Here is a 14,554-nt window from a genome sequence, read left to right as displayed (position 1 = left end):
ACTAAACATGGGCATATATTTACATCAACAATATTACAGTAGTACAAAGCCTTCAACGTGTCCTCTCTTGCATTGTGAACTTTGTGTTTTTCTTTGAAACATGCAAACAGGTTTTAAACAACATTGCCTAAAAAACATAACTTTACACAGTTGTGACAGCGGCCGACAAAACAGTAAATACACCTTCCTGTTGGTCTCCTGTCCATTGCAGAGTTTGACACCAGAGGAAAGAGACGAACATCATCACACTGACTTACTCCTCTGCTGCCCTCAAGTGGCCACTAAACACAACAACAAGTACTTTTACATTCCAGCATTGCAGCTTCAAACCGCAGACATCGTTTCCTCTCGAGACTGCTCTTTCACATTGTTGAACCTCTGAACTTGGCACATGAACTCTTGCCACCTCAAGAATACTTAAATAAACAATATATTACAATAAATAACTAGTGTAGCACAATTATTCTGCTCTTTGAACACAATGAGCAGGTGTGTTTGTGCATGTGTGCGTCATGTACAGTTTGATAGTAAAAATGATTCCACAAGGCCTTTCAATGACACTGAATGTGAAATTATGTTGAGTTAATCAACATGGGTGACTCTAACGGGGTCTGCAAAACTGGCTCCACATTCTGTGTCAGAGCATCTACAGGAAGTGTTGGTAACAACAGGCTAAAGTTAAAGCACAGGCGATTACTGAGCTGCTAATAACACAAGAGTTATGTTTAAAAGCGAGTCTTCAAGAGAACCAAAGATGTTTTTGGCACTAAAACTGTTTGTGAAATCACAGTCCACCCTTGTCCATTTGATTCATTGTGACGTGCAGCAGAAAGCAGCTCTGTGTTCTGCAAGGCTTTGTGTTGGAACACTTGTGGCAAAAACATTTCTACTGTATTGCACTTTACCCCCCCTGTTTTGTTACTACCCAAACAATGCAAGACATGCATCGCTACGTAACGTTTAGGAATCTCGCCTTCTCAGTAGAAATGTACCAGTGAAGTAGCTGGAAAAGATACAGGGCAAGGACAAAATAACACAAACACTTTGACAGACTTGTGGTTCTAATGGGTGTATTGTTCATGTCTTCACTTGCGTCTATCATCATCACTACTTCTAATTTCTGATGAATTCCCCTCATTACATGCTGCATTATGTTTCCTGGTGACGACAGATTGAGCCAAAGCGATGTGTGTATTAACAAGCCGACAGGCTGGCTCTGTGATTTAAATAACAAAGACATGTTTTTCACATGTAACAGCTGTGTCAACAGTAAGAAGTCAGAAATTGAGGATTTATTTGATTTTTTTTTTTCAGCCAATATGTAGGTGGGGGGCCACAATAATGAGAACCGATGTTAGAGTCGTAACTTTAATCAATAGGTGAACCAAAGCTGTAAAAATCCTATCAGTCTTATTACATATACAACGGAGAAAGTCTGTGACCTTGTGCTTCTATTATTCTGTCCAAACCCCATGTTTGTTTTCACAGACAGTTAACACAGGACCACTTCTGAATTAAGTGATCTTTTCAGTCAATAAGCAAGTATCATCGATGTCAAAATGTCGAATAAAGCTATTTCTTAACAAAGGTCTGTGGTGCAGTGCTTTGACTTATCTGTTAGCACAACACAACTCAAGGACTAAAAAAGAAAAATGGCTCTATGATGGAGTTGTGTTTCCATAGCAATCCGAGGTGAGTTGGATGCCATCTTGTAACTTGAAATCAGCCGTCATGTCAGAAAGCATTTATTCTGGGAGTCAGATCTGCTTTAAATGATCACAGACAAGACGTCATTCCAGGGCTCACTCAAGGAAATCCAATTCTCTGATTAATAAAAAAAAAAAAAAAAGACACCGATGACTCCAAAAACTCCAAGACCCCTACAGTACATCTATGCTGCAGGACTCAATATGACATTTGGCATTGAAATTTGTATAGGTCCATATTATTTACAATGTAAAATTATCATTATCTATTCACACAAAAACGTCATAGAGAAGAGTGCATGAGGAGTGTTTGGATAAAAGTCAACCAGGACTAATAACAGGAAAACAAGGAGAACCAAAACCACTTATCACTTATTCAACAACAGTGTTTCTGGTACGTTCAGGTGAGCGTTAGTGTTTCAAACGTCACAGTCAGTCGATAAAAACCTCTCACAATGCTTCCTTAACGTGCCAGATACACAACACGATTAAACGGTGCACCTTTTATTGTTCACCGAGGCTTTTAGTGAAAAGACAGAACCTCAGTGAAAAAAGTTCAGGTGTTAAGTGAACTGGCTGCTGCTTGTGTTATATTATAAGCTACCACACAATAACCAAAAAAGCTCCACATCATACACCTAAATAACTATGGCATGTATCCTGGGTGTACATGCATTATGAGGCAGGTATGTGACACTCAGATGAAATCATATGAGAGCATAGATGGAGCAGGTTACAAACAAAACCTGTTTGTAACTGAAATGGTGATGAGGCCATCAAGTCCTCGTTGACCTTCGAGAGGGTGACAAGACTTTGAAATAAAGACACATTCCACCTGCTGAGCAGGCTCATAAATAACCAAAAGCTCATCACAAGAACAAAACAAAGGCATATTCACTCCAATAGATACTGTACAAACTAATTACAGCCTCCTCTCCTCTCTCTCTCTCTCTGTTTGGCAAATCTCTGTCTTACTGCGTAGAATCTCTTCCTGTAGTCAGTTCACAGAGCGTGTACGGACCTTAGAAATCATTTATTAACACATGTTCAGTGTCATAAAGCCTTTAGAGAACAAGCAGCTCTAGGTCTTCATGGGTTTCTGTCAGAACACATGGCACCTTATTGTCCACTTGGCACCACTGCTGGTAGTGTGATTTTGTTGCTGTGTCTGTGTGAATGTGTGACATTTTGCTGTACAAAGCGTCCTCCATGTCACACGTACTTGGTGCTAGCATTTCCACTGTGCTGTGTCCGGGACGTTGTTTGTTTGTGTGTCCGTCAAGATGTGTGTGTGTGTGTGTGTGTGTGTGTGTGTATGCGTGTGTGCATTCGTGTGTGTGTGTGCATGTGTGTGTGCGTGCGTGTGTGTGTGTGCGTGCCTGTTTATGCACGTGGCTCCAGTTTGTGTGAGAGTTCGAAAAGCGTCTGCTGATTGTCGATTATGTGCAGGTACTGAACGCTCGCCCTCACCTCCGCACTGTCGACCCCGATTACCTCGTTGCCTAAGAGACAGACACAAATCGCACGTATTAGTCACGCAGAAGAGCTTTCTGCTGGACACAAGAAGAAACACATTTGTACAAACACAGACTGTATGATGGCCGTATAAAGAGACAAAAAGACTGTCTGGAAATGGTTGCTTAGAAACTAAAGAAGAAAACTGAGTGGGAGAGACAACAGAATCAGGTACAGGTGCATGACACTAACTCAGCTGCAGATGGCGATAGATTCCTCACAATTAATCAATCCAAACATCAATGCCTCCTCCCGCGTTAGCAGTTTGTCACTGGAGGGGAGACAATAAGCTTAAAGAGCCCCTGTAACTAAACCTATCTTATAATCTGTGATGTTGGGATCATTGCACCAACTGGATTCACTCAGAAATGAGAAGACTCACCTGGTTGGTCGCTTTGACAGTGGCGAATCATTCTCACTGTGTCTGCAATCATATGCTGTTGGTTTGGGAGAAGACATGCTGCATCAGTGCAACACCAAACATCACGATCTAATATTTTACAGCGGATATATAATGTTCCGTAGCACTAAACAACAACGTAACATCTAAAAGCTGCTACCTAAGCTGTCAATTACTGAACATTCATTGATTTTTCTTATGGCAATATCACTGCAAACATGTAAGATTATATGTCACTCTTGCAAGATACTTCTGGTCTCACTGAAATTGTCTTATATAACAAAATGTTTTCAGTCGCTCAACAGCACTCCGACTCTCCCCTCCATCAAGCTCAGTCTCCTGCGGCAGTTTTCTACTCTCAGACTTGACCAATGTACCCCATAATAACTCTCTTGAAACAGGTTAGATTATCTCCAATGCAGTATTAATAAAGGCAACAAGGAATTTAAGCAAGCTTTAAATTCTCTTTCTCTCTTAATATACATAGTGATTAACCTAGTGATCACTTTGCTTTCAGCTGATTGGCTAATACACATATCAGGATTTCTCTGGCTTTTTCGATGCAGACTCTGTCAGGTAAATTGTGTGTCCAACTTGTCGTTATCCAACCAACTTCAGTCCATGTCTGACCTGCAGTGCAGCATAGAGTTTTTTTTTTCTCACACACCAGCTCCTGATTGTGATGGACTGGACTGTGAGTCTCATCATCTTTTTCCAACTTGTAAAACTCAAAATTCAGAAAGTTTTTTTCTTTCTTTTTTCTTTTTGGCAGCACGCTACTCTGATTAATTATTGTCAAATGAACATATGATGGGAGCAGCTGTGGCTCAGCAGGTAGAGCTGGATGTCCACTAATTGCAGGGTTGGCAGTTGGATCTCCAGCTCCTCCTGTAAGACACTGAACCCCAAATTACTCATGCTGGTTAGGCCAACCCGCTCAGTGGTAGCTCGCTGCCAGTGTGCGAGTGAATGAGAGGCAAATTGTAAAGTGCTTTGAAATAGAGTGCTATATATGTTACTGCAGTTATATCCCATTTACAATTTATGTGATCAGTCCATTAATCACCTGTTGATGCATCTCATCTTGTTACGAAAGTTGCTACTAGATGACAGTATAGCAATCGCCTCACTCATTTAATATGCTGTTTTTGCAGTTTGACATCTTGAATCTCAAACAACTAACTTAACTCACCAGCTTCTCAAAGTTGACCAGGTTGTCATGAAAGGTCTTATTCCCCTCGTGGATAAAGGTGATATCTAAGAGCAGGAGACCAATATATTAAGGTTTTATCAACCAAAAGCAATAAAGTAGGTGTGTGTGTGTGTGTGTGTGAGAACGGGTTAGAGATGATACCTTTCAGGAGAAGAGGCATGAAAGGGATCTTGGGAGGTTTCATCCTCTTGAAGGCTTCCCTATAGGCTTTGTGGTTCAGAGATGGATCCTGAAGAAAGGTGGGAAGAAGGTGGAGAAAGGGAGAACAGAGTGAAAGGAAAAGAAGAAAAGATTTCAAGGTTTGATCATCACATCAAAAGAGAACATAGTTCAAGCTCTGCATCTGTCTTTGTGTGTTCAATCTCACCGTGATGAGCTCCAACTCAGAGAAAAGCTTCTTGAACTTCCCCGGACATTTCTGAAAGGAAAGTGTTGGTTAGAAATTTATTTAAAATACAGGTGTATAAATACGTTAAATGCAGCAACACACACTCTTACCTCCCAGGTTTGGTTGAGTCGGCTCACAGCTGCTGTGTTCAGACCCATGATGATGGCAAACGCAGAGTTCAAATTTCTTTGGGCTTTACAACTACACATACGTGAAAATGTAAAACAAAAAGAGTGATCACTATGCGTAGAAACCATGATGCGCTTCATACATGGAGTTTAATCTGTGTATATTTCTGAGTGTGTGTGTGCTCTTACTGAGCTGCGATCTTGATGAACTTCTTGAGCAGCTGTACTCTCTTGTTGAGCGATACACACATGAGCACCTCGGACATGACCCACTGCTGGACCTCGTTACAGCGCTGGAGCAGGACTGAGAGCGCCGCCGTGTGGGTGGTGCCTGGAGCACGGCTGAGGGTGTGGTACACCAGCTCCTGCTGCATGTGGACAGAAGGAGAGAGGAGTGTGAGTGAAAGACAAGCTACGATCTTAGTGCCTCACTGTTATTTTCATTATCAGTTCACCTCTCCATTACCTTTTCGGTTATTTGATTAATAACTTAGTCTATAAGAATGTCCAGTTACGCATTTTCAGAGCCCACAATGACATCTTAATGCTATTTGTTTTGTCCAACCAACAATCCAAAATCTAAATTAAATCAATTTATTATCATATGAAGCAGAGAAAAACAGAATAGGTATCAAGCAGCAAACATAGTCTAGGTTTCCTACAGATACCATCCACGTAACATATGGAATCAGATTTGTTTCAAAAGTTTCAAGCAAAACTTATTAAAAGTCAATCAAAATAAATGGATTTGAGAGAGAAAAAAATTAACTCAAGCAAAAAATTATAACCTTCAAAATAAAAAATGTCTCTTGAAAACAAATAACTGTCTTTTACAGACACAAACCTATCGCGTGGGCCACCTGTTTGCTTGAATTGACTCCTGGGGATCTATAAAGTTTTATAAAAAACTACATACAGTGATTAGTACTTACTTTAATCTTGAAGCAGTTGCTTGTATGCCCCCCTATGCTTCCTCTTCATGCATGCCTTGCATGGCGAATGAAAGATTCTTTCTCCCGCTTGGTGATTAGAAAAAGTTCAAAAAACTTTATAGATCCCCAGGAGTCAATTCAAGCAAACAGGGGAACAACCTCCGGGTCACAGCCGTGTCGCTCAAAAAAAAGTTTTGCTTGAAACTTTTGAAATAAATCTGATTCCATAATAACAGTGCCACTCTTCATCGGTGCTAAGCCTCCACATTTTCACAAATATTCAGCTCTTCCTGACCTCCGCTCAGCTGCAAGAAGACTTTCCGTACTCATGATCCAGCAAGTCTTGTAGAGCATTTCTATCTTTAATGCTTATGTTCCAGCAATCTCTATCATGAAAATGAATTATGAACTATGTGCACACATGCGTGTGTGTGTGTGTGTGTATATACCTCGTGGATGGATTTGAAGAGGCTCCAGTCCAGGTGTGTGAGAGCAGCTGCCACATCCCAGGTGTTAATACCCAAGAGTCGCACTGGCCTCTTGCTTAGCTCAGCACTGTCCGTTAAAGGAGGCTGCACACACAAAAAAAGACAGTTAGTACACATAAAAACAATGTATACACAATAATACAGTGCATACTGCACATACAAGCTGAAGTAAAAGCTGAAAGAGGAGCGGTGAGTCCTACAACAATTGTCCAACTCAGATGCAGAATTGTAAGTCATATAGTGACCTGTAACCACTGATCCTAACAATTGACTTAGCAGACAATAGGAGCTAAATAAAACTAAACACTACTTGCCTACCAGCCCAGTAGTTACAGCACCAATCCTACTGTTATGCTTGGGCAACAACAAAATAACAGTAGCTCACACCGTTTCTCTCTTTAAAGACTAAATCTTTCTAGCTTGCTTATAATACATGACTCATCATAACAATGTGAAAATGTGTCATTTGGGAATTATAATAGACATTTTCAAGCCTGATTTAGTCGGAAGATGATACAGAGGCTGCCAACAATATCACAGACAGCAAATGCCCAAATTATCATATCTTTGAGAGGTTTGTGGTTTGCTGGAGCTGCATATGTAGCCTGTATCAATGCTTCTGAAAAATTTAAAAGATGTAAAGAAAGTTACAGAAATGTTACAGAAAGACAGAAGCACAAACAGAAAAGTGCATTCACATACCAGGATCTCAGTGAGATCCCTGCGACAGGCCACAAGCTTTCCCTGTGGGGTCAGAGACTCTGAATACACACAGTCACTGGGCTGTAACACCCTCCGCTCTGCAGACACAAATACATAAAGAAAAGGGGAGAGAAGGAGAGAGAGATGACGATAATAATTTAGAGCCAAGAGTGATTCCCAACCAGTGGTACTTGCAGGGTGCAGGGTGTGCTTTTGAAGTTGCCAAAGGTATGTGAAAGGACAGTGGAGTAGATTATAAAAAAAAACCTGCATATTGAGTCAGATGTAACAATTGAACACTAGCTAGCAGGTAAGTCTAACCAATTAGCAAAGTAATGAATAAATGGTTAAAATACATAGCTAAAAGTAATAAATATTAAGGAAAAAGTAACATGTAATAAATAGTGTTGAATAAGATTATAAATCCAGTTTATAATCCATTCACAACAACACATTTGGATGCACAGTGTTGATGAGGGAGCACCTAAATCGTCTGACAGGGCTGTGAGAGGTAATGTTACTTCAGACAAAAAAAGGGCAGGAGCCGCTGGTGTAGGGAAGCATTTTCAAGAGGGAATTTAATACTTCTGCTGATGTGTTGACTACATATTGTGCATGGATTTTTTTGTGTTTGTGCATGTACCTCCAGCGTGTGACACCACAGCAAGCACCATGTCTTCTTCTGCTCTGTCCATCTTCACACCCACAATCCTTACCAGCTCACGGGCCTCCATTGAGGGGAGTGCGTGGACACTCAGGTAGGAGTCAGCGCTCACGTGCACACAACAAATAACTGGAAAATACATGGAAAAGGTTAATTGACCAGTGAATGTACATATGCTGTAAATGTGCTTATGTAACACAGTAAATGGCAAGAACAAAAATACTGAAATATTGTTCAATTATAATGAAGCAGATGCAGGCAAAAAAGAACTTGGCTTGATCAAGTACTGTAATTTCTGTTAAGTACTCAAGCAGACAAAAAAATGTACACGCTGTATTTAAGCAATTTGCATTGTGTGAATTGAAATCAAAACTCACAGACTGTCATTATGCATAATTGCGTACAGTCCTGGGCAGTGTGTTGTGTGTGTATGTGCATGCATGTGTTTGTGTCTGTTACTCACCCTCTCTAGTCTCAGTTGAGGGACTCCGCAGTTGCACACAGTTTTCCTTCAAACTAAACTGCTGATACATTTGTTTACTCTGACAGAGAGAGAGAGAGAGAGAGAGTATAACACTGTATCTATACTTCACCGAATAGAGATAACATCTGTAGCATCTGTATTAGCACCAATATAGTTCAGATTTAATTATTACAGTTTAACTTTTTTTTTTAACTTAATTCATGGGACACTACTGCACATTGTCTTCTCCTCTCTCTAGCTTACCTTTTGGTTTGGAGGGCAGTCATCCACAGTGCTACAAGAAAGAAACAAGCACAACAGTGAGGACAGATGCAGGCAGGCATGGAAAAATAAAAAAAATAATAATAAAAAAAGAGACACACAATGACAGGCAGTTATACTGAATACAGAGAACAAAGTCCTTGTGCAGAAACAAAGACACCTACTGTCTGCGACGGAGAAGTTTCTGGAACTCCTTCAGGTCTTTCTCCAGCGTGGGGAACTCATACAGATCTTCTAAAACACACCTGTATAAAGTCTGACAGAGAGAGAGAGAAGGAAACAAAGACCATAACGTCACACCAACAACCTCATCTTAACACTTGTTGACTGATGATCAGAAAGGGTCAGAACCACATTTAGCATTAATACTCGGCCTCCACAGAAATACTTACCAAACCTTTAACCCTACCAGTCCTTATGGAAGTTAATCCAAAAGGTTCACTATCAGGCACTGTCATTAAAGGCTACTTTACGTAGGCACTGACACTGACAAGAAGGAAAAATAGAAGGAAAGATACGGTATGACAGACAACATAAAGATGATTTAAACCAAGTACCAGTCTGTGCAGCTCATTTACCAAGTATCATCAAGCGTAGATTATGCTGCGTAGGTAGATTACAGTAAAGAAACATCAGACAAATTCTGTACCTTGTACTTAAATGGGTGACTAGGCACGCTCTGTAGTGTCTAACTGTGTGTGTGCATGGCCGAGAATTTGTAAGTAGCATGAAAGCTCAGGAGGCAGTGACAGTAACAACTTGCAAGGATCCACACACACACACGCACGCACACACTCCTCCACATACCTGCTTATCGCTGTCATTGACCCACCATAGCCTCCCATCCCAATTCCCCTCTCATTCCTCTGTTACTAGGCAACTATCACCTGGGTTACGCACTCCGTATGAGATTATACCCATGCCAACCCTCGCACTTTGGTTTCCATGGCAACCCGGCACTGAGCAATGGAGCCGCCAGGTTACTGAGGGACAAGTGACTAGTGATTGTGTATGTGTGTGGGTGTTTGTTGTGGTTTAGCGTGAGGATGAGTTACACGCGCAATCATGTTCTTTGTCTCTGTCAGTGTCACGTCAAGGGAGTCAAATCTAATTCAGTGAAAAGAATATAGCAGGAAAACAATACAATACAAGGAGCATTTGTCGTGAGAAATGTGATAATAATGTGGCACTAAGACGCTGTGTGTGGTTGTTTTCAGTGCCCATGATGTCCTGTGTAGATATTGTATTATTCAGATGTTAATAATTCTCCTGGTTCTCTTGTATTAGCCTCTGAAAGACAAACATGCTGCCACATATCATGATGATACCCCTAATTCATTATATGATGCACCATGGTGGTGTCCATATTTTTCTCCTCCTTTTTATTAGTTAACCTTGTCAGAAGGATGAGATAAAAATGTCAACAAGGTTCCCCTGTGTGTGAAAGCTGAAAGTTTAGCAGGACTTGCAGCAATCAAAAAGATCAGGAAAGACACACACACACACACACACACACACACACACACACACACACACACACACACACACACACACACACACTTTCTGTTCTCTCCACAAAATGCTTGATGTCCTTTCATGAGTTTTAGGAAGGACAATCCCATTTTAGAACAAGACAAAAAGACATATCAAGATGAATGAGAGTCGAATGGGACTTCTTCAGTGGCATGTGTGAAAGGACACCAGAGGATCAAACTCATCAAAACACAGATACTAGACAAAGAGCGAGAAGAGAGAAAAAAAACATAACAGATGTGGTGATGAAGATGAGTAGTATCGTACCTTCATGAAGCTCCTGACGTGCTCCTCATCCTTGAGGAAGTCCTTGTAGAGCCTGCTCCAGTGGGACACCAGCTGCAGTACCTTACGTTTCCTAAAGAGGGCATCTTTGCCCTCCTCCTGGCCCCTGCAGCGGGCACTGCTGTAGGTGAGATGGGTCAAGGAGGCAACAATGGACAATGTGGGGGGGTGGAAGGAACATGTCTGTGTGTGTGTGTGCGCGCATATGTGTGTGTGTGTGTTTGCCAGTAAGGATATTGTCCCAGCAGAGCCTGACAGAGGTCGTGGGTGGACATGAACACCAGGTAGGTCAACAGGAAGTCATCCAACAGCATTTCTGAAGCACAGGAAAGATATCATAAGTCACTTGGCTAGGACTTCACTGCCAAAGTGGTCCAAGTGAAGCATCCAACAAATATGTGGAATTAAGATGTGGAAAGTAACATGAAAGAGTGTTTTAATATATCACCTACTTCACCCAATTCCCCTATTTTACATTATACTGATGAAGGGTTTTAGTTCAGCCACATTACACATAGACTTATTTTATAGAATAGACTTTTCTCATAGAAGTATCTCTAAAGCAGTGACAATCAATAATTTTAGATCAAAAAAGGATCAAATGACTACATGTGTGTGTCCCTTTTAGCTCCACAGAGCCTTATAGCTTCTTCAAGGTCATTGTTTTATTTCCCAGCCTGCGAATTTAAAGCTTTGGCTTACTCTCACCGTCTTATGGCATAATTTTTTGCTGCAACAAGCAGCTGTTTTTCAGTGACAAAAGCTCTAAAAACCCACTGCACACTATCTTTCCAGCACCTGATCGACAAAGTCAGCAACAAGCTGGTGAACATACAGGAACATTTAGCAGCCAAAGAGCCAGATATTTTTCTGATGTTTTCCTTTGAGTTTGGGGTCGCTTGCTTATGCTGTCAGCCACTCTCAGTAAAATTTTTTCCAACTGCACCACACGGCCCTGATGAGGCAGATTATATTCTATATTTTAGAGTTTTTTAGTGTTAAAGTTTTGATACATTAGTGAGTAGCTTTAATGGCTGCTTGTTTTGTCCAGAATATTTAATGTTATAGAAAAATACTTTGCTTAGCTTTTTATTAAACCTGCTGAAAACTAGTAGTAAATACTTACATCCCTAAAAAGAGAAACCGTTTTTTTCCCCTCTTGATTCATATTCTTCAAAAACAACAGAAATTTATCAGGTTAGTGTAAGTCTATGTACAACTGAGACAGTAAGAGTCTGTGTGTGTGTGTGTGTGTGTGTGTGTGTGTGTGTGTGTGTGTGCGCGCACGCGCGCGCATGCGAGACTCAGCAGGTGTTCAATGGGTAAGAACCAAATATAAACAGCCCTCGTGGCAGATGGGTAATGAGCCATTGTCGTGGTGTGAAGGAGCTGTGGTGTGTGTGTGTGTGGACTTGTGCAGCCAATTTGAGATTTAGACCTTGGGAGTAAGGGCGCTTTTGGAAAGTGCTTTGGCCGCCCTCACAACTTCAAAGGGCTGTCTGAGGGTTAAGTCTTGGTTTTAGGGCGAAGGCTAGAATTAAGTTTAAGTTAAGGCTGTAGGACGGGTTGGGGTTTGGCATTTAGTTGTGATGGTTAAAGTTTGGGTGTCAGCAAGTGTACTCACAACTACAGAGGTACAACTTTGTATGTGTGTGTGTGTGGTGTCAAACCCTTTCCCTGAGAAAATGTGTGACCCAAATATGGCTCTGTTGAGCAGAGAGCAAAGAAATCAATTATAGAAGACTGAGCAGAGGCCGCAGCATTAATATTTGATCAACTTATCTTCTCTTTAGAAATAAAAACACAATTTTTCTCAAGATATATTTTTAGGCAGGTCTGACTGAGCTTATCACTTTTTCAAAACCCTGTTAACTTACTTTCATTTTCAATTTCTTTTTGGGCCCCTTTTCTCTTCAATCTGTGGATGCAGAGCTCCCTCTTGACCAGCTATTGGTCTTTTTTGTGCCTTCCATTTCCCCCTCTCAGTCTCTCCATCCCAAACTATCCTTGTCCACCCCCTTTGCTACACCCCCCGTTTTTCATTTTCTCCTTCTCTGCGGTTACATTTCCTCCCGCTACTCCTCTCCTCCTACGCTCGCCCTCTCTCGGCTCTCTGTGATGATAAATATCCATTTTCATCTTCAACATATGCCCTCTGCGTTTGCCCGCTGGCACGTACAAAGTCAAACACATACACTCATAGACACAGCAATCCACACACACAAACACACAGCACCCTGATGAATAACTCGTTCACTTCTGACCTTGGGGACTTTATCTCTGGTGAGAGAGGAGGGAAAAAAAGAGAGAAAAGATGTGTGTGTGCTGAACTAATCGCAGTAATCTGCTGCTGTGTTTTTTGTTGTGTGTGTGTGTGTTTATGTGCACATGAGAGTGGGGTGGTTGGGGTAATATCTCTCTCTCTCTCTCTCTCTCCCTCTCAGCGTGTTCAAGCCTGTTCAACATGCTGCACGGCTAAGCCCGCTAAAACAGCACACTGATTCTCAGCACCACCCCAGAGGGCTTGCGCACGCACACACACACACGCTCACCCTCATGCTTATTCAACACACATAGACCGACAGATGCATGCACACAGATACAGAGACAAAGACAGCCAAACATGCACACACACTCCTTGATCTGCATCCCTGCTTCTGCCTCCAAAAAAAATTAACCCAAGCTTGAGCAAAAAAAGTGTCTCTTCTCCTTTGAGTGAATAAATATCAGACGGTCTTCCTCCACAAAGACCATCTCAGTTCTCTCTCTCTCTCTCTCTCGCTCTCCTACATTCATCTCTCCCTCTTTCTTCGTTTGCTTCCTGCAATTCAGTGAGATGGCTCCCCGTGGACTGCTGGGAACTGGTGGAGCTGAGGAGTTGATACATAAAGACGCCTTGTCTTAAAACGGCACAAACAGGCACAAAAAGCCGGAAAACCAAGATGTCCACATGTGCAAAAAGCATTACTTTACTGGACCTGGACTCTATAGTGATGCTGAGTTTAATTAGAGGAAATGTGAGGAAAGCTGAATTGACAAGAAATCATTTTGAATTTTACTCACATCTTCCTTCTTTTTATCTGGCCAGGATTGATAATGTTACACTGACAATGTTTTAAGATAAGTCAATTCACCTCCACATGCACTTTTAACTTTTAGTGAAAAAAAATTTCATTTTTGATTAGTCTGTTGAGAGGAATTTAATAAACTACTTTAATCAGTCATTAACAAAGTAATTAAAGTCATTTATCAAGCAAAAATGCCAAATCCCTGGTTCTGGTGCCTGAAATGTGCAGATTTACAACTTTTTTTTGTTTTTGGTGGCTGCTTTGCCTTTTTGTTAAAGACATGAGAGAGAGAGAGATGCAATAAAAGGTCACCACCAGCCTTTGCAAGGAACGCTTCAACCCCCAAGCCACAGGGGAGCCCCCTGCTTTTCTGTGTTGATTGTAAACTGAATACCTTTGGGATTTGAACTATTGATCGGACAAGACAAGATCACTGTCACATTAGAAACTTTTTATTCCTTCTTTACTACTTTAATTTTTACTAACATTTTAAACACTAAATGACTAATTTAATGCACGCAGGAATAGTCAAATCAAAATGAAACTAATAACCAGTTGCATCCCTACTTTCATTAAAGTCTAAGTACTGACTACACCGCTAAAACATAATGTCATAAAACAAATGACAAAACATTTCTGGTAGTACAGTGAGGATTGTGAAAATGAGATATCACAGTTAAAACCCACTGAAATCGAGTATAATCGAGTGGAAGTGCATACCTCCTGGGTTTGAATGCGCTTCAGGGAAAATGAAAGAGACAGAGAGAGGTCCAGGTTGGGCTGTGTT

At 41.1% G+C, this 14,554-nt stretch overlaps 1 protein-coding gene across 1 annotated transcript in view; it reads right to left on the bottom strand.

Moving 5' to 3' along the window:
- Positions 1 to 2,086: 2,086 nt before the first annotated feature.
- Positions 2,087 to 14,554, bottom strand: part of rapgef5a (Rap guanine nucleotide exchange factor (GEF) 5a) — a 48,317-nt gene continuing 35,849 nt past the window's right edge. The window contains exons 12-26 of the mRNA XM_070846253.1: positions 10,937 to 11,015; positions 10,682 to 10,826; positions 9,046 to 9,137; positions 8,864 to 8,894; positions 8,600 to 8,678; positions 8,116 to 8,265; positions 7,473 to 7,570; positions 6,732 to 6,854; positions 5,540 to 5,718; positions 5,333 to 5,423; positions 5,202 to 5,252; positions 4,976 to 5,063; positions 4,814 to 4,878; positions 3,604 to 3,658; positions 2,087 to 3,208 (exon numbers count right to left, since the gene is read on the bottom strand). Of these exons, the coding sequence (XP_070702354.1) occupies positions 3,090 to 3,208; positions 3,604 to 3,658; positions 4,814 to 4,878; positions 4,976 to 5,063; positions 5,202 to 5,252; positions 5,333 to 5,423; positions 5,540 to 5,718; positions 6,732 to 6,854; positions 7,473 to 7,570; positions 8,116 to 8,265; positions 8,600 to 8,678; positions 8,864 to 8,894; positions 9,046 to 9,137; positions 10,682 to 10,826; positions 10,937 to 11,015 (1,445 nt within the window). The 3' untranslated portion in view covers positions 2,087 to 3,089. The remainder of the gene's footprint in view (positions 3,209 to 3,603; positions 3,659 to 4,813; positions 4,879 to 4,975; positions 5,064 to 5,201; positions 5,253 to 5,332; positions 5,424 to 5,539; positions 5,719 to 6,731; positions 6,855 to 7,472; positions 7,571 to 8,115; positions 8,266 to 8,599; positions 8,679 to 8,863; positions 8,895 to 9,045; positions 9,138 to 10,681; positions 10,827 to 10,936; positions 11,016 to 14,554) is intronic.

This window comes from Pempheris klunzingeri, chromosome 16, assembly GCF_042242105.1.
Source record: "Pempheris klunzingeri isolate RE-2024b chromosome 16, fPemKlu1.hap1, whole genome shotgun sequence".
Taxonomy (NCBI): domain Eukaryota; kingdom Metazoa; phylum Chordata; class Actinopteri; order Acropomatiformes; family Pempheridae; genus Pempheris; species Pempheris klunzingeri.
This window is presented reverse-complemented; position numbering and strand designations above follow the sequence as displayed.